This window comes from Pituophis catenifer, unplaced genomic scaffold, assembly GCF_029215685.1.
Source record: "Pituophis catenifer annectens isolate HBS135680 unplaced genomic scaffold, rPitCat1.0.hap2 SCAF_7, whole genome shotgun sequence".
Classification (NCBI taxonomy): Eukaryota; Metazoa; Chordata; class Lepidosauria; order Squamata; family Colubridae; genus Pituophis; species Pituophis catenifer.
In genome coordinates this window covers 14,142,381-14,170,028 of record NW_027256887.1, presented here as the reverse complement: position 1 = coordinate 14,170,028, position 27,648 = coordinate 14,142,381, and the positions used below count along the sequence as shown (strand labels likewise).

The 27,648-nt window shown below is 44.3% G+C and overlaps 1 protein-coding gene across 1 annotated transcript in view; it reads left to right on the top strand.

The window, feature by feature from the left end:
• Window positions 1-23,945: 23,945 nt before the first annotated feature.
• Window positions 23,946-27,648, top strand: part of CELSR1 (cadherin EGF LAG seven-pass G-type receptor 1) — a 182,383-nt gene continuing 178,680 nt past the window's right edge. Inside the window, exon 1 of the mRNA XM_070947154.1 lies at window positions 23,946-27,603. Coding sequence (XP_070803255.1) covers window positions 23,946-27,603 — 3,658 coding nt within the window. The remainder of the gene's footprint in view (window positions 27,604-27,648) is intronic.

Here is a 27,648-nt window from a genome sequence, read left to right as displayed (position 1 = left end):
CCAGATTTTCTCTCTTTTGAATTTTCTCTACCCCCTCTACTTTCTCTGTAATTTGGTGGACTTCTATATTTGTGTCTATCTGTGGAAGATTGTCTGTAATTGTATTTGCTCCTATATTCTGGCCTATGTCTCTCCCTTGGGACTTTGTGACAATCTCTTCTACTGTGTTCCCTGGATCCACAATTGTGGCATCTAAAGGCCTCATTATATTTATCTTGAAAGACTACTTTCCTAAAAGATTTGTGTTCTGTTTGGTTACTGAAACGATTTTTTCTTGAATTGTCTTCTGCTATCAATTTGTTAGATAGACTTTCTATTGATAAATATCCCAAATTAATGGTATCTAAGTGTGACATAAAGCTATCCCATGATGGATCAAGTGAATTGATAATAACACTTTTCATTGTTTGATCTGAAATCACTTCCCCCCTCAATTGCAGCTCAGCTCTTATTTTGTTTAGATTTATCAAATGCTCACTTATAGAAACCCCTGGTTTCACTCTAGAAGAAAAGAAATCCTTAGACATTCTTGTGGTTGTGGCTACGCTATCGCTGTGAAATAGATTAAACATGCATTGAATTATTTCTGATACAGTTAGGTTTGGTTTGATGCTATGATACATTGCAGGAGACACGCTAGAAATTATTATGAAAAATGCTCTATGATGTAAACAATCTATTTTTAAAGTCCAAGGTCTTCTTGGAGGACTAGTTATAAAGAATAGTAAATTTTCTTTCATAAAAATAACCTGAAGCTGTTGGTACCACTCTTGTAAATTAATGCCATCAACTCTAAGTTTTGGGAAGTCACTGGGTAAATTCCCCACATTATTTTGTCCATTACTTACAACCTGAGGCAGTCCGTGGTCTCTCAAGTGCAGGAAATTACAGAACGGCATTGGGATGCTTGTAACGAGTCTGCGCGGTTCTCTGGCCAGTTCAAGTCTTTCGGGGCCGTCTACGTAGTTTTGCACATGCGCGTTGCTCATTTCTTCTTTGGCGCCGTTGTGGAAGGTTCTCTCCATTTCAGCTCTCTCGATCCGCTCCTCTTCAGATGAGTCGGTCTCTGGCTCGGTTTTTGGGGCTTTGGTGATGGCGACGGTTCTTCTCTTTCTCTTGTGTGCGCTGGCACTCGATTCTGTCTGCGGTGTAGGACGGAATCGGCATGGCTCTCTGGGCTCGGGTGTCGTCGTTTTCGAAGTCAGGATGGGAGCGTGCAGGTCTTGAGTTGTCGGTTTGATTTCTTGCTTCTTTGTTGATGTCTTGGAAATTTTCAATCTTGGCCCAAAAGCAGCAAAAAGCGTTTTCATTGCTGACTTTACTTGAGACTTTGTTAAATCGTCTTCACTTTCTGATTTTGGTTCATCTGAAGAGTTTGAGACTTCTTTTTCACTTTCTTCGTCTGATAGCGTTTTTCGCGCCAGAAATTTTGAACTGAGCGTTTTGATTGGCTCTGCTTCACTCTCTTTTGAAGTTCGTTGAAACCAAGATGGCTGCCATTCAAAATTTCGCGCGATGTCACATCTTTTCTTTTTTACAACTATTTTCTCAGTAGTCATTTCACTCACAGTTTTTTGATCTTTGGGTTTTTCTTTAATGACGTTTTTCTCTCTCGCTGCTCCGCTGTTTCTCAGCATCTCCTGGAGGTCCGCGATGAGGCTTTCATCATTCTTTTGGCTTTTTAGTATCTTTAATATCTCTGACCTGAGTTCGTTATTTTCTATCTCGATTTCTTCCTGGTCGTTATTTTCACTCATCAGTTCTTCTTCTTCAGTGGTGTATTCTTCGGATTCTCTCGAAATCGCATTAGTGGATTCGTTGATTGTCTCTTGATCAGTTTCTATTTCTTTGCTGTAGGCCCTGGTGTTGGGCCTATCTTTCTTGGACATTTTTAATTACTTATTGAGTCAATTAACCATCCTCTGCTACCAGCTTGTTGCAATATTTTCAGGATCAGACTCAATAAAGATAATAGAAGTTAGAGATTTAAATATATTTCTCTTTAATCATAATAGGCATTCTATATTCGCTGAATATTCAAGATAGAAGCAAGGAAAATGGGGAGGATGGCTCCTTATATATACAAGGGGTGGAGCCAGGAATGGGAGTGGTAAATTATGAATACATTAAAGTCCAAAGAATAAGTTAACCCCTGATGTTCCATATATACATTATTTACACATTAGAGAATAAGGCATTTACATCTGACAGTCTGCAAGGAATCTTGTGCCTAATTTGATGCAAGTACATAAGTGAGTTGATTTGTATATTGATACCACAATGCAAACATTCTCATTTGCTCTCTCTTGTTGCACCACGGATGCCCCTCCCAGTTACAATTCCTACTGGTAGTTGTTTGCAGTTTCTAATCATTCCACATTTTTTTTTAAAGAACAACTCTTGCAAATGTTGGTTTTGGACCATGTTGATCTCTCTCTGCTTCAGTGTGAGTCCTGCTGCTCCTCATCCTTCAAACTGGCTTTTAATAGGAATGATTCACATTCCGTGATGATTTTTCACAGTTTATGGCTGCTAATATTATTTGCCAACTCAACTGCTAAAATTTCTGGCTTCCCAATAACATCCACAGCAATTTATGCATATATTCTTGCGGTAGAGAAAACTAGGAGATAGAGGTGAAAGAAGCTGTACATAGCTACTTCTGCTATGGCAATAGCAATAGCACTTAGCCCTCTCTAAGCAGTTTACAAAGTCAGCCTATTGCCCCCAACAATCTGGGTTCTCATTTTACCCACCTCAGCAGGACGGAAGGCTAAGTCAACCTTGAGCCTGGTAAGATTCGAACTGCCAAATTGCAGGCAGCCGGCAGGCAGCAGAGGTAGCCTGCAGTACTGCATTCCAGCCACCGCAGCTCATATAAGGGATCTTCCTCTGTTGGCCCTGATAGGAACATCTACTCCTAACATCCAAAACAGTAGAGAAGGCAGGCAAATTCAGCTGAATAACCTCGTCTGCTCCTTAATGCACGAATCGTGTTTTCTAATAAAACAATAAAAACAAAAATGGGAAAGTGCTCAAGTTTTAAAACTTTAAAAGTGTTTTCAAGTATTTTAAGCAACGTGTGTGCTTTCATATAGTACGTACATTTGTCTAGCTATTTTAAGGGTGTATAACATAATTCTACTACACATGTCTGTATAACAAGAAAGCCAAAGTACTCTGAGTAACTTTCTAGCTGCAATTCAAGGCTGAGACAGATTGAAAGTGCTTCTTGGAGTTGAAAGGCTAATGCATCAGTGGTGGGTTCCTCCCGGTTCGGCCCGATTCCGCCAAGCCGGTAGCGGTGACGATATGATATCACTGAACCGGTTCTCCACCCCCCCCATGTTATTCTTACCTTTTATTTGGCCCCACCCCCAATCTATTGCTGCCTCCTGAGTCCCAGCTGATGGGCTATAAGGAAAAACTGTTTAAACTCTTGCCGCGGGGCTTCAAAGGGCCGCCCTACAGCTGATCAGTGGTAAAAGGCAAAAATAAATGGGTAGACCAGTGCCTGCAAAAATAAATGGGTAGACCGATACAGCTCTGCAAGCAGTTAAAAGCCTGGTAGACCAGTACCTCTGCTAAATCCTAAAGAATTGTCACATGATCATCAAGCCATGCCCACAAAATAAGCCACGCCCACAGAACCGCTAGTAAACAAATTTAGAATCTACCCCTGTAATCAAACTCAATTCATTGGTGGCAGGGGGCAGGGCGGGTGTGGCCAGCTCAATATCACTCATGTCGGGGGTGCCTGTGGTGGCCTGAGCACTCTGCCAGCGAAAACAGAGCTGGGGAGGGCCACGTGCGGCCCTTCCAAGCTCCACTTTTGCTGGCAGAGGACTGCAGGACCTCTGTTTTTGCTGGCAGAGGAACCGCAGGCCAGTCCTTTGCTGTTTTCAGGGCAGCCCCGAGGGCCAGATCTAGGCACCCTGCGGGCCGCATCCGACCCACAGGCCTTGAGCTTGACACCCCTGGGCTAATGGATATAGAGATGAATATCCAGCCTGGAACGTCCTGATTTGTTGCCTGGATGCATTGCAGTTGTATTGTTGTTAACCTAGAGGACACAAGTATGTAAAAAACATGAATCTGATTTCAAATTTAACTGCAATACCCCACCATGCATCCGGTACTATTTTCCCTACACGATATCTCTATAGCTTCTGAACATATAATGTATTCTTTATGCAGAATAGACAATTAAAGTCAATCAATCAGTCAACATAGCCTAATAAACATGTACCCAAATTAACTATATATTCTGTTATATTCACACCCAAATCTATACATATATTTTGGTTCAGGAAATGTTTCTTTCTTTCTTTGCTTTCTGGTGACCTATTCTTAAAGCAAAAAAAAGAGAAAACCCCCTTAAATTCTAGATTCAATTTTCTGAGAGAAAGCCTCATTGGACTTGATGGCAATTTTTCTAAAAATACATGATTGCATAGTAGTTTGTATGCTTGGATAAAGCAATTTATGAATAATATACTCAAGTCAAATTAAAGTTGTTTTCTTTCATCAGATAATTTTGAGTTGTGTGACAGTACATTATTTTGATAACTATGCTTTCATAAAACAATACAATATCCTCCTAGACATGTACACAAACACACACAAACATACACAAAGACACACACACACACAAACAGACACACACACTGCCTCTATGGTTAAAATAATCCCATTATTCCTAAAATGTAAAGTTATTATAGGAATGCTACTGCCATTGTAACTATATGTAAATTAAAGAAGAAGCAGAACTGATAAAAGACAAACTATGCATGATAAATTGATAAATATTGTCAAATGAATCTTTAATACTTGTTAATCCCGCTGGAATCACAAAACCTGCTTCTGCATATAATTAGACTGTAAATTATACATATGCCATCTTCACAAGCCTTTGGGTGTTATATGCATACATTTTCCATTTGCTTTCTGTAAATAAAATATATTGCCGTTTTTTGGAAAAAAAATTAAAAATAGAAATTCCAGAAGAAACTTTGAAGTACAGAAACCAGGTAAAATTATTTTTAATAGACTCAATTAGATAGAAGGCATTTGCTGCATACTGCTCATTCATTGGAAGAGCCGTTGAACTGAGTCCATATGCTTTATTCCATTGTCCCTAATGGAGATTTTAGTACAGCAATACACTCAATACACACGCACACACGCATTTGCCTATATCCTACATGCATTTTTTATGTGCAATATTATAATCACCTGCTCAGTCCCATCTTCAGAAGGCTCCTCTTCCTCTCCTTTTACGCTTTTAAATGTTTATAAGACTTACTGACAAATGGACTGAATATGCATTAGTGAAATGATTAAGTTCTTAACCAATTGACTAATTCATCTATGGATTTTTCAAGAAAGTGCTGTAAGAATTACTCCAAATTAATACTGGTCAACAATGAAAAGCCATAAGAAATTCTGGCCACCAAGTCTCAGAAATAATGAGCATTGCTAATCTGGCTGCCTCTCTGACAGTATAGATCCGTGATGGCAGGTGAGTTGGCACGCTGCCCTGACGATAGAGCCATCGCGTCCTGATTGGCCGGATCATAACCCTTGTTTTGAATGGGAGTTTCCGCAGTTCCTGATTGGTTAAAGTGATCTGACAGCAGCTATATAAGAGCTGTCAGGGGAATCTTCTTTTGCCGACTGTTACGGAGTTGTGGTTATGGTTATACAATAAAGAGTGTTATCTGCAACTCATGTCACCTCAATAATTACCACCCTCATCAACATTATAATGGCGAACCTATGGCACATGTGCCACAGCACGCAGAGCCCTCTGCGGGCAAACGAGCTGTCGTCCAGCTAAGCTCCACTGCGCATGTGCGCGCGCATCTCCCGCCAACCAGCTGATTTTCGGGATTTGAGATGGGCAAGGCGCATGCGGGAGACACGTGGCATGTGCAGAGGGGTCACGCACACATGCGCGGGGGTGTGTGGCGCGCCCCGCCCACGGTCTGTTTTTGGCCAGGAGGCTGCAGGGAGGCCTGCTAGGCCCAAAATGGGGTGTGGGAGGGTCATAGGCGCATGCATGGAGGGACGTGGCGGGGTTGTGCACGCATGCACAGGCGGGGGGTCACATTTCATTATGGGTGCCAGCACATGCGCTCTCTCTCTCTCTCTCTCTCTCTCTCTCTCTCTCTCTCTCTCTCTCTCTCTCTCTCTCTCTCTCTCTCTCTTCCGGCACACGACAAGAAAAAGGTTAGCCATCCCTGGCATAGACACTTTACTCCAGACTTTTGAAAGAAGATTTTGAGTATCAGCCTCCAACAAAAATAAAAACAAAAGATAGTTCTTAACTTATGACCACAATTGTGTCTGGAACTTCCATCACTAAGCAATGAGTCACACCCGATTTTATGGTGTGTGGTTTTTTTGGCCATGGTTTTTAAGAGAATCATTCAGTCACTAAGCAAATTTGGTTTCCCCTATTGATTTTGCTTGTGTGAAAGCCCTTTGGAAAGTTACAAATGACCCTGGGATACTGCAACAGTCATAAAATTTGGGGCTTGGTAACTACAGGTCGGTTGCCAAGCACCCAAATTTTGATCACGTGGCTGTGGAAATGCTGCAATGATTGTAAATGTGAGATCAGGTCATAAATCACATTTCCCCCCCCAAACTCTTGTAACTTCAAACCGTTGCTAAACGATTGATACATTAAAACCTACAGATTTATATATTTATTAATATGAATCTCTATAATTCCATTTCCTAAGGTCCCAGGCCATGTTTTTTAAAAGTAAACTAGTCAGAAGTTAATGTTTGAAGCAGTAAGCAGTTTGAAAAGGGGAAATTCAGAAGTCTTCCTGTTTGCTACTTACATTGTGGACAAAATTATTTCCAGGTTATTAAGTTAATGAAGGATGACTGACAATTAGTAGGCCTTTCAATCTATTAATGGGAAATGGAGGAACTGATCTGATGCGACGGCACAGTGGTTAGAATGCAGTATTGTAGGCTAATTCTGCTGACTGCCAGAGGTTCGATCCTCACGGGCTCAAGATTGACTCAGACTTCCATCCTTCCAAGATCAGTAAAATGAGGACCTGGATTATTGGGACCAATATGCTGACTCTGTAAACCGCTTAGAAAGGGCTGAAAGCACTGTGAAGCGGTATACAAGTCTAAAGGCTATTGCTGTTGCTTTCTTCTAGCCCCAACTCTTACTCCATCAAGAGCTTTCCTCAAAGTTAAAGAATGAGCATGGGCGTTGGGAGACAGCATTATCAAGAGAAATTGAATATCTCATGCCATATCTATTGTTATTTTTCAAACCGCCATTGCCCATTCCAAAGTGCTCAAATTAAGCTACATTCCTGGGTTGCAAAATTCCAGATTAATACCAGGTGAAAACAAAACGTTAATTATCCCTTTCCTCCTTACTAATAGTCATTGGATTATTTTTTTTAAGCCCAGGTATTTTGGGTTCATATTATCGATCCTGTCAAATGCTACTAAATAATAATATGAAACAAAATAAGCTTTCTTTATGCCTTAATCACCATGCAAGAAAAATGCCCGATGTCTCATTCAAATTATAAATTTATTTTGATGAACTCGTAGAGAAAAGTTGCAGTGGTCCAGGTCAGGGGTGGGTTCTAAATTTTTTTACTACCGGTTCTGTGGGCGTGGCTTATTTTGTGTGTGTGGTTTGGAGGTCATGTGACTTGGTGGGCGTGGCTAGCTGGTCAGAGTCATTTCTGGAAGGTCCTCACACTTACGACCAGTCCTCGCACTTACGACCCGACTCATTTGTTTGCTTTTAACACTGATCAGCTGTAGGACGGCCCTTTGAAGCCCCGTGGCAAGAGTTTATCTAGTCATCAGCTGGGACTCAGGAGGCAGCAATAGATTGGGGGTGGGACCAAATAAAAGGTAAGAATAACGTGAGGGGGTGGGGGGGTGAGAAGGCGGGGGGGAGAACCGGTTCAGTGACATCATATCGTCACCGTTATCGGCTCGGCCGAACCGGACGGAACCGGGAGGAACCTACCACTGGTCCAGGTTTTATGTTCAGAAGATGTCATGCTTGCTACACTTTTCACTTCGCATTAAAAAATAATGAAAAATAGGTTTGGAAATGTTTTAATCAGAATGTCTATGGAGATTCTCAGTCATCCAGGTCATGGCTGTCCCAAAGGTGCTTTTTCAAGAATCAACTGGACTATCTGATTTTTCTTTGAAATCATTTCGCTTCTTAACCAAGAAGCTTCTTCAGAACAGCCCAGGTTCACGTGATCCTCTTTGCGGCCTTCTGACAAGCAAAGTCAGTGGGGAAGCCAGATTCACTTCACAACCACATTGCTAATTTAACAACTGCAACGATTCGCTTAACAAATGTGTTGAGAAAAGTCATAAAATGGGCCAAAACTCACTTAACCGATTTCTCACTTGGAGACAGAAATTCTGAGCTCAATTGTGGTTGTAAGTCGAGGACCACTTGTATTTCTTTCTTCACATCAGCTGCAAAAGCAAATCTGAACCCTCCACCACCACCACTACCCCGCCCAAAAACCAGACATGGGCATCTGGATAGCTGGCCAGGGCCTCTGGAGCTCTGCTTCCTTTGCAAGTCCCAGTTCTACCACACCTTACTTCACCTCACCTCACTTCCAAGCAATCTGTCGCCAGTTGTCCTCAGGGGTGCTATTCAGCAGGTTCTGACAGGTTCTGGAGAACCAGTAGCGGAAATTTTGAGTAATTCAGAGAACCGGCAAATACCACCTCTGGCTGGCTCCAGAGTGGGGAGGGATTTTGCAATATCCTTCCCGCAGGAGTGGGGTGGGAATGGAGATTTTGCAGTATCCTTCCCCTACCATGCCCACCAAGCCACACCATGCCCACCAAGCCACACCCACAGAACCGGTAGTAAAAAATTTTGAATTCCACCACTGGTGGTCCTCTTATTTGTCAGTAGTTTGCTCAATGCTCAGACTTGAGCAAACAGGCCTTTAAAGCAACAGTGGTGATTCTTGTAAAACACTGGAGACCATTTCTGAGTGAAGCAGCTCTGTAGGTATGTGTGTGGTGACCAGAGGTGGGTTTCAGCAGGTTCTGACCAGTTCTGGAGAACCAGTAGCGGAATTTTTGAGTAGTTCGGAGAACCGGTAAATACCACCTCTGACTGCTCTCTCTCCCCCCCCCATCTATTCTCTGCCTCCCGAGTCCCAGCTGATTGGTAGGTGGTAACCTTCCCCTGGAGTGGGGTGGGAATGGAGATTTTACAGTATCCTTCTCCTGCCACGCCCACCAAGCCACGCCCACCAAGCCAAGCCATGCCATGCCATGCCATGCCACGCCCACCAAGCCACGCCCACAGAACCGGTAGTAAAAAATTTTGAATCCCACCACTGCCTAGAACCCTTTCACAGTTACTACTGTTGAGTCAGGTACTGCATATTCTATACCTGTGCATTTGGTTAATTGCAGTAGCCAATGGTCAAATCTGTCAAGATCCTCCTGAATCCTGAGTCTATCCTCCAAGTATTGAACGCACCCACCCCCATCTATTCTCTGCCTCCTGAGTCCCAGCTGATCAGGAGGAAATGGGGATTTTGCAGTAACCTTCCCCTGGATTGGGGAGGGAATGGAGATTTTACAGATTAACAGAGTTGGAAGGGACCTTGCAGGTTATCTAGTCCAACCCCCTGCCCAAGCAGGGGTCTGATGGCTCAGCAGACTGATAGCATTGTGATTAACACCAGCTGTCTGCAATTACTGTAAGTTCGAATCTCCCCAGGCTCAAGGTTGACTCAGCCTTCCATCCTTTCTAAGGTAGGTAAATTGAGGACCCAGTTTGTGGGGGCAATAAGCTGAATTTGTATTAATATACAAAAGTATGAAAGCTATTGCTTAACGCATTGTAAGCTGCCCTGAGTCTCCGGAGAAGGGTGGCATATAAATCAAATTAAAAAAAAAAAAAAGCAGGAGACCCTACATATGGCTCTATCTAGGATCAAACTCACAACCTCCTGATTGTGAGGCAAGAGCTCTATCTCTAGGCCACCAGGTCTTGTATATACTTTCCCTGGAGTGGGGTGGGAATAGAGGTTTTACAGTATCCTTCCCATGCCATGCCCACCAAGCCATGCCCACCAAGCCTTGCCATGCCATGCCACGCCCACCAAGCCACGCCCACAGAACTGGTAGTAAAGATTTTCGAAACCCACCACTGGTGGTGACACAGTATCTGCCTGGGGCTCCTTATCCACCTATCCTGCTATTGTAGATAACTTAGGATCTCCCTTAGGGATGTGCGGTCAAACTCTCCAGCTGACCATAATTTATTTTATTTTATTTATTTTTTATTTTTTATTTTTATTTTATTTTATTTCCAATTTATATACCGCCCTTCTCCCTGAGGACTCAGGGCGGTGTACAGCCAGAATTAAGAACATGAAATACAAATATTAAAAAACAGTTTATTTTATTTTATTTAATTATTTTATTTAATATAATGGTCTTTTTGTTGCTTTGTAAGATGTGGGACCTACCTCCTGTTGGATTCCTCACCTCCACCCATCAAACTGTTTCTTTAATAGACCAGCAAGAACGGTTACCTTCTTCCTACTTCCATCTCTATTTTGCTGCCATTAAGTACTAAAAAAGGGTTAAGGCTGGAATAACCAAAGACAATAATGCCCTTTGGACACTGTCCATGCTAAATAGCTCTGCTAAATAGCTCTGGAAAGTTCTTTCCCTTTTGATATACAAATACAGACAATGCAAATTCTTGTCTGTTGTTTCTGCTTCTCCCTGCCAATTAATGTTTGCTGATGTTTAATAAATAAATGTACAATCTATATCAGTGAAGGCTAACCTTTTTGCTGTTGTGTGCCAAAAATGGGGAAGCATGGGGGGGTCACGCCCTTGTGTGCCCACACCCATAATTCCATGCCTCCCTGTGCCCCTCCATGCATGCATGCTTGACCCCTCCCCACATGCGCATGCGACCCGACTGCGTCCCACTGCGCCCCACTGCCCAGTAGGCCCGTTTTTTGCCCTCCTCAGGCTCCAGAGGCTTTCTTGGAGCCTGAGGAGGGTGAAAACAGCCTTCCCCATTCCCCTGGAGGCCCTCCAGAGGCTGGAAACGGCCCATTTCCCGACTTCCAGTGGACCTGGAAGGCCCGAAAATCAGCTGGCCGGTGCACACATGCATGATGGAGCTGAGCTAGGGCAATGCTCGTGTGCCCACAGATATGGCTCTGCGTGCCACCTACGCGTGCCATAGGTTCACCATCATGGGTCTATATCTTTGCTAGCGGTACTGAGTGATGAATGTGTTTCTCCTAATTTGGATAGGGACATTGGCTGCTAGTGAGGCAGAGGGAGGGGAGCAAATACACCTGAAATTATTCAGAATAATATTCCTCTGCCATCATAGATAAATATGGTAGACCAGCGGTGTCAAACTCAAGGCCCGGGGACCGGATGCGGCCCGCCGGGTGCTTAGATCTGGTCCATAGGGCCGCCCGGGAAACAGCAAAGGATCAGCCTGTAGTGCCTCTGCCAGCAAAAACTGAGCTGTTTCTGCTAGCAGAGGGCTGTAAGCTGCAAACGGGGCTCAGGAGCCTGTTTTCACTGGCAGAGCGCTTGGGTCACTACAGGTGCCATGAGTGATGTCAAGCCGGCTACATCCACCCCGGCCATGCCCCCTGGCCCCCCCAAGGTCAAACACACAACCCTGATGCAACCTTCAATGAAATAGAGTTCGACACCCCTGTGGTAGACGGTACTTGGAGAAACGTGGCTCCAGATTCACTCCCTCTGGCTGATCCCAGGTCAAATACTGTCCCAGAGAGCACCAAAGACCTCTAATTTCAACCCTGTCTTACAAATATTCTCCTTTATTGGCACTGTCCTCAGCACACTCCATGATAGTGATTTGCATAATGAAATGGAAAAATCTATATAAGCTATCAAGTGCATGTGAAAGTTCTTGATGGTCCAGATCAAAGGACGAAAACAGATCCAACCGCAGGCCAAAAATATCAATAAAGATAACTTTCTGCTGTCAGTGGGATTCTTATATAGCTGTGATGGCGAACCTATGGCATGCATGCCAGAAGTGACATGCAGTGCTCTCTCTGTGGGCATGCGAGCCGTCACCCCAGCTCAGTTCCACCGCGCATGTGCACGCGGCTCCCAGGCCAGCTGGTCTTCGGGTCTCTGCTGTGCATGGGGGGGGCAGTGGCCCATGCGGGGGCCCATGTGCATGCACGAGGGTAGGACGCATGCGGGGGGCATGCATGCATGGGGTGTCAAGTTTCCGAAAGATGCCCTAATTAATTCATGAGCCATGATCCAAACTTCAAAGGAAATATAGTCATTTATTAGGAGCAACATTCCGGCAATACTGGGATGCAGTTAGGACTGATCCCATGTAGATTTACGTTCCCCTATGACCCTGTCTCTCCCCTCCTCTCTGGCCATGTCATAAATCACATTCTCCAATTACCCACTTTGGCTGGCTGTGAATCCTAACACCCTCCTTCTGATTGCGGTCAGAAAAAATGTATGGAATTCACTTCAGTTCTCCCTCCCTCCTGCTCATGGCAACTTGAAAGCTTTGCAAGTTGACATGGGGTGCATGCAGGGGCTTGCACATGCACAGGAGCGGGGTGCATGTGGGGTGTGTGTGCATATGTGGGGGGCAGGGCACATGTGGGGGGTACAAGTGCATGTGTGGTGTGGTGGGGCGGGGCGGGGCGTATGTGGTGGGGCTGCACACACATTGCATTTTGGGGGTTCAGGTGCATGTGTATGCACGCTTTGGCCAATTGGTCCAGAAAAGTTAGCCATCACTGTTATATAGGAATCACCTAATTTAAATTAAATTGGAAGTTAAATTAAATTGTTAAATGTTGCATTGTTCCTCCAGGCATCAAGAACTGAGACCCTCATCCCAAAATTGATTCAAGGGGGGTTTTTTGGGGGGGGAGCTCAAACCTCTCCTAGAGACACAATTTAGTCTCTTGATGACAAGTATAAGTAGCTAAGAAAGGAAATAGATGCTTATTCACTTGAGTCAGCTTTTCAGAAGATCCAGACCGTTAAACAAATAGGAATTATGAGTCTCCACCAAATAAGGAAATGATCGGGCTGTCACAGAATTAATACCAATGTTGTCCTTGCAGACAAAGCTTTCTTCATTTTTAAACATGATTCCCCTGACATTTATTTCCAAAACAATAAGGGATCATATCAATGTCTCATGTAGTAGCAAAGAATTAAGCATAATTATACTTCGAAAGTATAATTCAAAACTGCACATTCTCTGTATTTAAAGCTGTTTTTCTTTCATGTACATGTGTGTGTATGTGTGTGTTTTCTGACATGGAGGGAAATGGCATTCAATTCACAGTTTGAAAAACTCAGAGGGAATGCGTGTTCAAGAGGAGACAAGCTCCAGAAGATAAATTCTCAATGTATGTCATTGGATGTAAAGGCATAAACAAGTTAATTACAGTGCAACCAATGGTTGCATTTACCTGTTATTTTTAAAAAACAGCAGCAAAGCTATTGGGTAAATCAAATCTACAGCTCAGGTGTTGTAACTTGTTTCTTTTTAGGTACAACAAAAGTGATTGATGTGCTGCCAGAACTTCTCATTCAAAAAGCACGGGGCTCAGGGCTGTTGAGAACATTCCTTCAGGCTTTCAAACAACAAGGATTTTTTTATGAACCATTTCCCAGGGGCAGACAAGATTAGAATGGTTTCTCCAACTTGGATAATGATCACTTTATTCTTTCTCAGACGCAAGCAGCAAAGTGAATATCCCTCTATCTATCCCAGGGTCTTTCAAGAAATAACATGGATCGTGTCTTAGTGTTACTGTGAGAATAAAATGGCATCAGTCCTCAAAGAGCAATGAAATGCTCTTTGGTTATCTACGGGACCGCCTACTACCACCAATAGCCTCCCACCGGCCAGTACGCTCTCATAGAGAGGGACTCCTCCGGGTGCCGTCAGCCAAACAGTGTCGACTGGCAGTCCCTAGGGGGAGAGCCTTCTCTGTGGGGGCACCTACCATCTGGAATGAGCTCCCCCCGGAGATACGGAGGATCCCGGATCTGTGCACCTTCCGCCGCGCTGTGAAGACCTTTTTATTCCATCAGGCGGGCTTGGCCTAATCTCTTCCCTTTTTTAAATATGTAAATTTTAATCTGTTTTTAAATTATTGGGGTGTTTTAATTTGTCTGGGCCAAAATGATTTAATTTGATTTTATCTGGTTTTTAAATTTTTTGTATCTATGTATTTTATTGTTGGCTGTTCACCGCCCTGAGTCCTTCGGGAGTAGGGCGGTATACAAATCAAATAAACTAAACTAAACTAAACTAAACTAAACTAAACTAAACTAAACTAAACTAAACTAAACTAAACTAAACTAAACTAAATAGGCCAAGAGAGTGTATTCTTTGTGCAGGAACCCCAGATTTCAACCTTGCTACCTTATACATTTATGTATTTATTATTTGAACTTTAAAATTTAATAAATGTGTGAAAAATAAATGTATAGAATTATGACTTCTGCACTTCTTTCCATCAAATAGTTATCAACTTAATCTTTCCCCTCCTTCTTTTTAACATTATAATTCCTTTCCTTTTTCTATTTGCTTTTAACCTGCTTAATCCCCAAATCCTATATAATCAATTCATTGTTTTCTTCTTTCAACAAAAAGTCTGTATAAAATTTCCAGACTTTAGAAAAAGTCTTTGTCATGTGGTCAGCTTCGTTATTTCCACAAATTCTGCCAATTTTATAATCCAGTATGTATTTTATTATCCTTCCATCTTAATGCAAACAGAAATCGTGTCACAGTTACCATATATAGAATTAATTTTTCATATTTGATTTCTAATTCCATGACCATAAGACCCAACAGAAACAATTTTGGTTTTATCGCAATATCATATGCATCAGTGTATGACTTGCACCAAGAATTTCTTTGCTTTTTCATGTGCGTAATAAAAAGTCCGGTCTTTCTTTTCATTCTTCCAACATTTTTGGGATAATCCTTTATAACTTTTTTACAGCTTAAGCTGCTTAACTGTCATATACCAACATCACATCATTTAATAAATTTTTTCTCTTAGATTAAAACAGAATATTACATTTGCTTCTCACATTTTCCCCCATGTATCCATATTTATATTATAATCAAAATCTGCAGTCCCAAATTTTATCTGTGCTGTCTCAAGCTACAGTACTTAGCTGGATGGATTGAGGATCTAATTTGACAGTGCACCTTTCTGTATTCATTTTGGGTGGGTGGGGATTCATAGTACAGAGAATCGTAAGGATAGATGGGATCTCAGAGGCCTTTTAGCTCAACCCCCAAGGGAAGAGCCCTTATACCATGCCAGTCAAATTGTTGTACAATCTATTCTTGAAAATCTTCAGCCATTGAATATCCACAATCCCGGGAAGCAATCTGTTCCATTAATTAATTGTTCTGTCAGGAAATTTCTCCTTACTTCTAGGTTGGATCTCTCTTTAACAAGCTTCCACTCATTACTTCTTACCCTGCCTTCTGGCGCTTTGGAGAATAAGTTGATCCCTCTGTGAGAATCGCTCAAGTACTGGAAGACCGCAATCATGTCACCCCCTAATCCTTCTCTTCAATAAGATAAACACATCTATCTTCCTCAACCATTAATCATACAATGAGGCCTCCAAAAACGCCTCATCAGCTTTGTTGCTCTATTTTGCAAATTTTCTAGGGCCTCAGCATCCTTTTTGTATGATGACAACAAGAGCTGGATACAGTATTCCAAGTGTGGCTTCACTATTTATTTTATTTATTTATTTATTAGTTTGATTAATATGCCGCCCTTCTCCGGAGACTCAGGGCGGTTTACAATGCTTGTAAGCAATAGCCTTCATACTTTTGTATATACCTGCTTAGTAGGGCTTTTGGCCCCCCCTAAGCGGTGTTCTATTTTATACGAAGTCAGCTTATTGCCCCCACAATCCGAGTCCTCATTTTACCTACCTCGGAAGGATGGAAGGCTGAGTCAACCTTGAGCCTGGTGAGAATTGAACTCGCAGTAATTGCAGGCAGCTGGCAGCTAAATACTACTTTAACAGTAGTTTAGTCTACTGCAGCACCAGGCTCTTTATACTTCACTAGTGAAGTATAAAGGGGTACCATCACTTTTATTGATCTAGATACTATCCTTCTGTTCATGCAGCCTAGGACTGTATTGGCTTTTTTTTTTTTTTTTTGGCAGCTGCAGCATGCTGCTGAGTCATACACAAATGGTGGTCCAGTAGAACCAGAGGTAAGTTTCAGCAGGTTCTGACCAGTTCTGGAGAACCGTTAGCAGAATTTTTGAGTAGTTCGGAGAACCGGTAAATACCACCTCTGACTGCTCTCTCCCCCCCATCTATTCTCTGCCTCCTGAGTCCCAGCTGATCGTGAGGTGGTAACCTTCCCCTGGAGTGGGGTGGGAATGGAGATTTTACAGTATCCTTCTCCTGCCACGCCCACCAAGCCAAGACATGTCACACCCACCAAGCCAAGCCATGTCATGCCATGCCACGCCCACCAAGCCACGCCCACAGAACCGGTAGTACAAAATTTTGAATCCCACCACTGCCTAGAACCCTTTCACAGTTACTACTGTTGAGTCAGGTACTGCATATTCTATACCTGTGCATTTGGTTAATTGCAGTAGCCAATGGTCAAATCTGTCAAGATCCTCCTGAATCCTGAGTCTATCCTCCAAGTATTGAACGCAAAACACAACCCTCAGGTACTCCACTGCATGCTTCCTTCCATTAAGGACTACATACTGAGTGTAGTCCAAATTCATCTGGTGGTGCTACTGTCTATTCTATCTTATCTAGTAGGCTGTGGTCTATTTTGTCAAAGACTAAAAGACCAAGTATATTATGTCCACAACATTTCCCTGATCCAGTAATTTCATCACTTTATCAAAGAAGGCAATAAGATTTGGGTGGCATGATCTGATTTGAACAAATCCATGCTGGCTTCTAGTAATCACCTTGTTTGTTTCTAGGTCTCACAAATGTGCCACTTGGTTACCTTTTCCGAGATTTTCCCAGGCGTTGATGTCAAGCTGATTGGCCTATAATTTCCTTGATCCATATTTCCCCCTTTTGAAAATTACAACCACATCAGTTCTTTTCCAGTTTTCTGGTAGTTCTCCTGTGCTACAGGAGCTTTGAAAGATTACATTTAGTAGCTCCAAGGTTATGTCTGCTGTGGCCTAGAGATGGAGCTCTTGCCTCACAATCAGGAGGTTGTGAGTTCGATCCTAGGTAGAAGCAGATGTAGAGTCTCCTGCTTGGGCAGAGGGTTGGACTAGATGACCTGCAAGGTCCCTTCCAAATCTGTTAATCTGTTAAATCTGCCAATTCCTTCAGAGCCTTGGGATGTAAATCATCTGATCCAGATGATTTGTACTCATCCAGGGTGGATAGGTATTCTGTTACTAATTCTTTGCCTATTTTGACTTACATTCTTCTTCTATCCCTCTTGGTGCAACAATTATAACTATTTGTTTCCATTCCAAATCTTGAGACGGTTCCTTGCACTTAATTTCAATCTTTCATATCTTCTTTCCAAACAAATACTCTCTATATTAGTGTTTCTCAACCTTGGTAGGTTGAAGATGGGTGGACTTCAATTCCCAGAAGGATTCTGGGTAGCTTGAAGATGGGTGGACTCTGGGAGTTTAAGCCCACCCATCTTCAAGCTACCAAGCTACCAAGGTTGAGAAACACTGCTCTATATTGTCTATAATATTGGTTGTAGCTGCCAGAGTTGATCATAGATTCAATTTAATGAATTGAAATATATTCATTTCATCAAACCCGATAGATTTTGTACAATATGTAGCATTGGCACAGTCCAAATAACTGTACATAATTATTTATAGTGATTTATTTATTTTATTTATATATTATATTTCACATTTTAGGCACCCTGGATGCAGTAAAAATATTAGCACATAAATAAAAATAATAATAATACACAGGCAAACAATAGATACAAACTCAAGGTAAACTGCTCTAAACTCGATTGCAGAAAATACGACTTCAGCAACAGAGTGGTCAATGCCTGGAATGCACTATCCGACTCCGTTGTTATATCCTCAAATTCCTTAAAACTTTAACCTTAAATTGTCTACTGTGGACCTCACACCATTTCTAAGAGGTCTGTAAGGGGTGTGCATAAATCTACCAGCATGCCTACCATCCAGTGGTGAAATCCAATTTTTTTAACTACTGGTTCTGTGGGTGTGGCTTGGTGGGTGTGGTGTGGCTTAGTGGGCATGGCAGGGGAAGGATACTGCAAAATCTCCATTCTCTCCCCACTCCTGGGGGAAGGATACTGCAAAATCTCCATTCCCACCCCACTCTGGGGCCAGCCAGAGGTGATATTTGCAGGTTCTCCAAACTATTCAAAATTTCTGCTACCAGTTCTCCAGAACCTGTCAGAACCTGCTGGATTTCACCCCTGCTACCATCCCTGTCCTACTGTCCCCATTTATTTGTACTCATTTCATGTGCTCATGTCCATGTTTATACTTCTACCCGTTATCTCATACATGTTTGACAAACTAAATAAAATAAAATAAAATCAATGGATATAAAGCCAAAAGAATGACAATAGTTACAACAAAACAAAACAAATTTAATCACACAATGTAGAAATCAGTAGCTTTGCTTCATTCCTTGCTAAATTTATCTAGAAGAGACTCATATACATTCAGTATGTCTGACTTCCAAATAAACATTCATTGAATTCATACTTTACGTTCAAGTGTGAGATTATTTTTGACTGGTTTTAATAAGAACTAAAGTTTTATTGATGTAAAATGAATCCAAACTCCACCTAAATATGTTTATCTTACATCTTAAGTGGTCCAAGACATGCTCAAACAGTTTTTCTAAGGATTATGCCTGCCAAACATCTGTGATTGAAGTATTATCTATTACTGCAGCTATAAAACAATCCAAAATGCAACCCTAAAATTAAATCAGAATACCTTGGTGGAAAAGCAATTCTCTTATTTGCCCCTGGAGGTCACTATGGCAGTTTAAAACTCATGCAGCATAAAATGCAACTAGAGAAGTCCAAAATGCCGTTTAAAGCATATATTGAATCTAAAAGTTTTCATGCATTTTGTGGAGGTACAAAAATGCAAGACTTCAACTGAACAACAATTATGTTACATTGCAATGCTGTGTCATTAGTAATAACATTTTAGATAGCTGTTTGCTGAATTTTAACGTTTTGTAGAAGGATGAAATTAAATCAAAATTTAATTAGAAGAACCTGAGAAAAAAGACCTGGGATTTCAGTACAGGGAGCTAAAGGAAGAACAGATAGAAAAATATTCTAAACAGGATCCCAAATCTTGTGCAACGCTCAGTTCCCCAGTCTTGTCAAATTAAGGCTGCCAATTCAACTTCTCAATAAATCTGGGCATATATCGCTCTTTTCCGTGTAATATATACTAGTGGCAGGAGCCATGCTCCAAAATGAGGCCATAGCAAAACATTTGTTCTGGCCACTAATTATAGTAGACATTTGGTCACTTTTTCCAGCATTTAAAGTAGTTTGACAGATCTGATCCTTATTGGGTAGAAAGGTTAAGCTTTATTTTATTTTTCTCTCACAAGAAACTGACACTTTAGATCAGGGGTCTGCAACCTTAAACACTCAAAGAGCCATTTGGACCCATTTCCCATAGAAAAGAAAACACCGGGAGCCACAAAACCCTTCCCGTGCCTGACTATTTCTTGAGTAGCCACAAAACTAGCATATGTAGTTGAACTAAACGTTCTGTTTTCTTCTGAAACTTTTTTCTTTTCTTGGATTTATTCATGGTTAGCCTACCGGGGGGTTGAAAAACTCAATAAATCGCATGCCATCAGTTGTCACACATTGGTGGTTGTGTGATGCATATTTTGAGTGACAGGGAGTGTGACAGAGCCACATGCGGCTCCAGAGCCACAGGTTGCTAACCCCTGCTTTAGAGTACCATAATTCCTGTTTGAAAATAGCAGGTAATAACATTTTCTGGAAAAGTGAATTCAGAATAGAATGATAACTCTCAAATTACATTTGTTGGAAATATAAACAAGATCAGGGTACTTTCTTCCATACCTGGTGGCTTTGCCCGGAAATCAAGAAATATTGGAGGAAAATAAAAACATGGATAGTAGAAATAATAGACCAAGAAATTGAATTAGAACCAGAAATCTTTTTATTAGGCATGATCAAAGGAACATTAGACAGGATATAAAATACTTAACACTACATATAATTATGGCGGCTAGACTGACACTAGCACAATTGTGGAAAACAGATCGTTTGCCAACGGATCAGGAGGTAATTCAAAAAATTTATGCATGTGCAAAAATGGATAAATTAACCTTAAAATTAAAAGACAAGGAAGACTCAAAATATTTCAAAGTATGGAATAGATGGTACAAGTGGATAAATCAAAAGAAAAAAGGGTAATGCCGGCCACATGACCACGGAGTCGTCTTCGGACAGTGCTGGTTCTTCGGCTTAGAAAGGGAGATGAGCACCACCCCCTAGAGTCAGGAATGACTAGCATATATGTGCGAGGGGAACCTTTACCTTTACCTTGATACATAACAATTTAGTCAATAAAGATAAAGGTCAAAGAAATTCAAATGACACTTTTAAGTGCCTGCTCTTATCCTACATGGGACCAACAACTATTGCTAAGAAACGCAATCATAAAAAGCAATGTCACATAATTGCACCAACTTACACAGCAGTTTTAGCATTCCCAGTTGCTGTCTTTAGGCAAATCCCACACAATCGCGCCCAATGGCCTCGTGATCACTATTTGCAACCTTCTTGCCAGCTTCCTCATTGACTTTGCTTGTTGGAAGCCAACAATGAAGGCCACAATCACGTGATATGGGAGATTGTGACTGTTGTAATTATAAGTTGGTTGCCAAGCACCCAAATCACAATCATGTGACTGCACAGACACCATATTGACTGTAACTACAAGGATCGTAATTTAGCAACAGCATAGCTTCAAATGGTTGCTGAACAAGTGAGCATTACCTATACTATCTGGGAATACTAGATACTGGTAGATTTGCTTTTTTTTGGTACCACAAACACTGTGGCCCTTAATGCAAACACTGTGGAAAAGTAAAGATTTACTTTCCAGTACCACAGATACTGCTTTAATGGCCATAGAGCAGTGATGGCAAAGAGTTTGCACTCAGTATGTCAAAAATTCAGAAAATGCCTATCTTGATTATGTTGGCATGTCACACACACACCCTTCCCAGACACAAGAGGCCTCTTCGGATCTCCTCACAAGACTCTCTTCTCCTTTCCTCTCCTGATTCTCCAGAACTTGCACAAGAGAGCTCTCCTCAAACAGGGTCTCTGGCACCTCAGAAATGTGCATGAAAATGCTTGCACAATTTTCTCAGAGGCTGCGTGAGACCAAGGCTTTCCAATGCAGGGGTCTCCAACCTTGGCAACTTTAAGACTTGTGGACTTCAACTCCCAGAATTCCTCAGCCAGCAAAGCTGAGGAATTCTGGGAGTTGAAGTCCACAAGTCTTAAAGTTGCCAAGGTTGGAGATCCCCTGTTCTAGTGAGGATCCAGAACAGAGGTGAAATGCTCCCGGTGTTACTTAACACCAGCTGGATAGGAGCCTGGATAGCTCCGCAGACTAATGCATTGTAATTGAACACCAGCTGTCTGCAATTAAAGTAAGTTCGAATCTTACCAGGCTCAAGGTCGACTCAGCCTTCCATCCTTTCTAAGGTAGGTTAAATGAGGACCCAGTTTGTGGGGGCAATAAGCTGACTTTGTAAAAATATACAAAAATATGAAGGCTATTGCTTAACGCATTGTAAGCCGCCCTGAGTCTCTGGAGAAGGGCGGCATATAAATCAAATTAAAAAAAAAACCAGTGCTTTAGTCTGCAGCACCACCAAGGTTCTTGGTTTTTCCTTTGGGGGAAATATAATCTTCTGACTCGTTTAATATCCACCAAAATATTTCATTCTCGGGGGGGGGGGGGGGGGAGAAGGGGAGGCTTCCCACATTACCGTTTGATTGATCGCCACCATCCCTGCCACCAAGCTCGACTTCTGCCCGTCCTTGCAGATCCAGAATGCGGCCGCGCGGGTGGTTATGGGCGCAACTCGTTGTGCCCGCGTGACGCCCCTCCTGCGCGAGCTGCACTGGCTCCCAGTGGTCTTCCGGGTGCGATTCTAGGTGTTGGTTACCACCTTTAAAGCGCTCCATGGCATAGGACCCAAGTACCTTCAAGACCGTCTTCTGCCACCAAAAGCCTCCCACCGGCCAGTTCACTCTCACAGAGGGTCTCCTCAAGGTGCCATCAGCCAAGTTATGTCAGCTGGCGACACCCAGGGGGAGGGCCTTCTCTGTGGGAGCCCCAGCCCTGTGGAATGAACTGCCCCCAGAAATACGTAAGATCTCCAACCTCCGGGTGTTCCGCTGCGCACTGAAGACCCTGTTGTTCCGCCAGGCAGGGCTGTCAATATAATAATTTTAAATTGGGGTATTTTAATTTTTAGGGTTTTAAATCGGCCAAATCTATTTAATTATTTTAATTTTTAATTATTGTTGTGTCTTGTGTTTTTAAATTGGCTGTACACAGCCCTGAGTCCTTCGGAAGAAATAAAATTATTATTATTATTATTATTATTATTATTATTATTATTATTATTATTATTATTATTATTATTATTATTATTATTATTATTATTATCCCGGGCCAACAGAGAGCGCTCTGTGACCAGCCTCGCCAGGAAAGTTAAAGCGGCATCAGGAAGCCGCTTCTTTCGCCAACAGGGAGCTCCCGGGCGGCTTGTGCGCTCCTTGAACGCTCCGCTCTGCAGACACTCCCCGTCCCATTCCACCTCGCCAGACACACCTCTCTGCCCCCGCCCTCCAAGCGCCGCCGCCGCCGCCGCCGCCCTGTTTTGGTGCGTGCAGGTTGGGTTGCCCAGGAAGGCAGGCAGGCAGGCAACTTTGGCTGCGCCGCGTTCTCAAGTCCTTTTGGGGACCCATCTGCGGTCTCCATAGAGACTTTTTGAGCAAGCAGATCCTTTCAGGTTTGGTGACAAATAGGCGAGAGAGAGCAGAAGGGGAGGAGGAGCCGGAGGGAGAGGCGAAGAAAAAGCAAGCCGCAAGGGAAAACGCAGCTCCCACGCCGGGCAAACTTTCCCAAAGACGAGGCGCTACGCGCGCTTCCCGGATCCGTCCCGACTCTCGCCTAAAAAGCCCAACTTTCTCAGCCCTCCGATTGAGAACCCAGAAGAGCCCGGCCGGGGGAAAAAAAAACCGTCGCGGGAAAGTTGCGCTCCTTTGGGAAGGCATAACTTTGAGCCCGGAGAAGAAGGGACGCGTGCGCCGGGCTTCTGGTCGGGGGAGAAAAGGAAAAGAGGCGCGTCCCCGGAGGGGAGCCGCTGGATCTGCGCCACGCCGGATCTCTCTTCAACCTGCCGTCGGGCTTCGGGGGCATCTGGACTCAGCAACCTGAGGGGGAGATCGGGCGAAGAAGCCGCGGCGTTCGCAGCGCTATAATGGCGAAGCCGGGATCCGCTTTGGGCAGCTGCCGTCCAGGGTGAGCGGCCGGTTGGGAAGCCAGCTTGGGTGGCGAGGAGCCATTTTGAGCGCCGTTTCGACGAAACCTCGACGCAGCCAACTTTGAAGGTGGGCGAAAAGTTCGGCCTCCCCCGCGCCGGAGGGGAAGGGGGGTAGCCTCACCCCCCCCCCCGCCCGCCTTTTTCCAGGCTCCCCAGCAGCTGCTTGATGGACGAGGCCGGATGAGCAGCTCAGGGGGGTGGATGGATTTTGTAGCCCTTCGGCCGTCCTCCCTGCTTCCTAAGCCTCGGAGATGCTCCGTTTGCCGGGGGCCGCCTGCCTGTCGTGGATCTCGCTGCTGGCGCTCGCGACGGCGGGCTGGGAGCTGCATCTCCTGTGCGGCGGCAACGGCGGCAACAACGGCAACCCGGGCCGCTTGCTTTTGGACCTGTCGCTGGGGCCGGAGTGGCTCTGCGCTCTGGACGAGACTCGGACGCCCCGTCAGCTGAGGGACGCCGTGGAAGCCACGAGCGACGGGCTGTTGAAGACGACGGAGGCGCCGGTGGAGTGCGCGGGCCTGAGGAGAAATCCGCTCCCGCTCCATTTGCGCCTGGCTTCTCCGGCCGGCGGCGTCTTTCTCGCGCTCCGCCTGCCTGTTTACCTGCACGGCTGGGGCTCCCCCGGCCGTTCCCCCCGCGTTGCCACCCTGCCTCGCCTGGCCGTTTCTCCAGCTCTTCCCCAAGGGCGGCGTTTGGCTTCTCTGCTGTGCTTCCCTCCTCCCTCCGGGCAGCAGGTGCTTCCCAAAGTGAGGGAGGCGAAAGCAGGAGCCCTGCTCTGGGCTCTCATGACCCTGACCAGTTTCCCACAGTGTGTCTGCCCCGATGGTCGGCCTTGGGGGGAAGTTGGGGAGAAACCACTAGACTGCCGTCTTCCCCAAGGCAGCTGTCCCCTGCAGCTTCTTTGTCACTTGAAGACGACCCAACAGAATGTTCTGGTAGATCTGGGAAGGCCTAGGCATTGGGGAGTGGAACAGCCAGTAGGGGGTAAATTGGAGGTGAATAGAAGCAGGCAAGAGGTCTCCCCACCATTGGCGACTCAGGGTGGTGGCAGTTGGGATTCTGGCCCTCGAGGACCTCGGAGGATGAGGAGTGTGAACAGCCCACCTCAGTTCAAACTGCCCAATTACCAAGTTTCAATTGCTGAGAACCAGCCTGCGGGTACCCCGGTCATCACCCTAGAAGCCCATGACCCAGATGAAGGGGAGGCAGGCCGATTGACCTATTCTATGGAAGCCTTTTTTGACAAGAGATCCAACGATTACTTCTCCGTCGATTCTAAGACGGGAGCAATAGTCACCAGCCGTAAGCTGGATCGAGAGACAAAAGACACCCACGTGCTTCAGGTGACGGCGACGGATCATGGGTCTCCACGGCATCGCTCGGCAATCACCTTCCTGACTGTGACGGTCAGTGACACCAATGACCACGATCCTGTGTTTGAACAGCCGGAGTATCGAGAGACCATTAGAGAGAACCTGGAGGTAGGTTACGAGGTGCTAACTATTCGTGCCACAGATGAGGATGCTCCGGACAATGCTAATTTGCTCTATCGTATCCTAGAACCAGGCTCTGGGGAAGGGATTTTTGAGATTGACCCATATTCTGGTGTTGTGAGAACCTGTGCCACTGTGGATAGAGAGGAAGTCTCAGAATACCATCTTGTGGTCGAAGCCAATGACCAAGGGAAAGATCCAGGTCCACGAAGCGCCACAGTTACGGTGCATATCACAGTGGAAGATGAGAATGACAATTCCCCACAATTCAGCGAGAAACGTTACTTGGTACAAATACCAGAGGATACTCCAATCAACAGTCAAGTTTTGCAAGTAAAAGCCACTGACCGAGACCGGGGCAACAATGCCCAGGTCCATTATAGCATCGTCAGTGGCAACCTGAAAGGCCAATTTTATATCCATTCTTTCTCTGGCTCTATTGACTTGATCAATCCCCTGGACTATGAGAGCATTCGAGAGTATACCCTCAGGATCAAGGCACAGGATGGAGGGAGGCCTCCACAGATCAATTCGAGTGGGATGGTGTCCATCCAAGTGTTAGACGTCAACGACAATGCCCCTATTTTTGTGAGCACTCCCTTTCAAGCCACTGTGCTAGAAAATGTCCCCATAGGATATTCCGTGTTACACATTCAGGCAGTAGATGCTGACTCTGGGGACAATGCTCGCTTGGAATACAAAATCTTTGAGCTCTCCCATCTTCCTGCCTTGGCATCTTCAATACAGGGGAATACAGGGTTTCCATTCCAGATCAACAATAGTACAGGTTGGATTACAGTGTCAACTGAGCTCGACCGAGAGACTACAGAGAATTATCATTTTGGGGTGGAGGCCAGAGACCAGGGAGTCCCTGTCATGTCTTCCTCTGCCAGCGTGTCTATCACGGTCCTTGATGTCAACGATAACAGTCCTACTTTCACTGAAAAAGTATATCAACTCAGGCTGAATGAGGATGCGGCAGTAGGCAGCAGTGTCTTGACCCTGACTGCAATGGACAAAGATGTCAACAGTGTAGTAACCTACCAGATCACGAGTGGCAACACAAGGAATCGCTTTGCCATTACTAGTCAGAGCGGTGGTGGTCTGATCACTCTGGCCTTGCCCCTTGATTATAAGCAGGAAAGGCAGTATGTGTTGACCGTCACGGCTTCAGATGGAACTCTGTTTGATACAGTGCAAGTCTTCATCAATGTCACAGACGCCAATACACACCGACCAGTTTTCCAAAGTTCACACTATACCGTGAGTGTCAGTGAGGACAAGCCCATTGGAACATCCATTGTCACCATCAGTGCCACGGATGAAGATACTGGAGAGAATGCCAGAATTACTTACATCTTGGAAGACAACATCCCTCAGTTCCGCATTGATCCTGACACAGGAACAATCACTACCTTGATGGAATTAGACTACGAGGACCAAGCTTCTTACACATTAGCCATCACGGCCCAGGACAATGGGATCCCCCAGAAGTCTGATACCACCTATGTAGAGATCCTCATTCTAGATGCCAATGACAATGCACCTCGTTTTCTTCGAGATCGGTATCTGGGCTCTGTTTTTGAAGATGTACCTCTGTCCACCAGTGTTTTGCAGGTGTCCGCTGTAGACCGTGACTCGGGTCCCAATGGCCGCCTGGTTTATACTTTCCAGGGTGGGGATGATGGTGATGGAGATTTTTACATTGAAGCCACATCAGGGGTGATACGGACCTTGCGCAAGCTGGATCGTGAAAACGTGGCGGTCTACAGCTTGCGTGCTTTTGCTGTGGATAGGGGTAGCCCACCTCTCAAGGCATCCGTTGATATCCAAGTTACTGTACTGGATATCAATGATAACCCCCCTGTGTTTGAACAAGACGAATTTGACATCTTCATTGAGGAGAACAGTCCTGTTGGTTCAATCGTGGCCAGGATTAGTGCAGTAGATCCTGATGAAGGAACCAATGCGCAGATCATGTATCAGATTGTAGAGGGGAATATTCCTGAGGTCTTCCAGCTTGACCTTCTTAATGGAGACCTTACAGCCCTGATGGACCTGGATTACGAGAGCCAGACAGAGTACGTAATTGTGGTACAAGCTACATCAGCCCCACTTGTGAGCCGAGCTACTGTGCACATACGCCTGCTGGATCAAAACGACAACCCTCCTGTGTTGCATGACTTTCAGATCCTGTTCAACAATTATGTCACCAACAAATCTAATAGCTTTCCTTCTGGAGTGATTGGCAAGATCCCTGCCCATGATCCTGATGTATCTGACCAGCTTGACTATACCTTTGTCCAAGGCAATGAATTAAACCTGCTGGTTTTGGATTCTGCTACTGGAGAACTGAAGCTCAGCCGAGATTTGGATAACAACAGACCCCTTGAGGCCATCATGAAAGTATCCGTTTCTGGTAAGTGTATTTCTTTTGGAGTTTGTGAAGTCAGATAATGGTAGC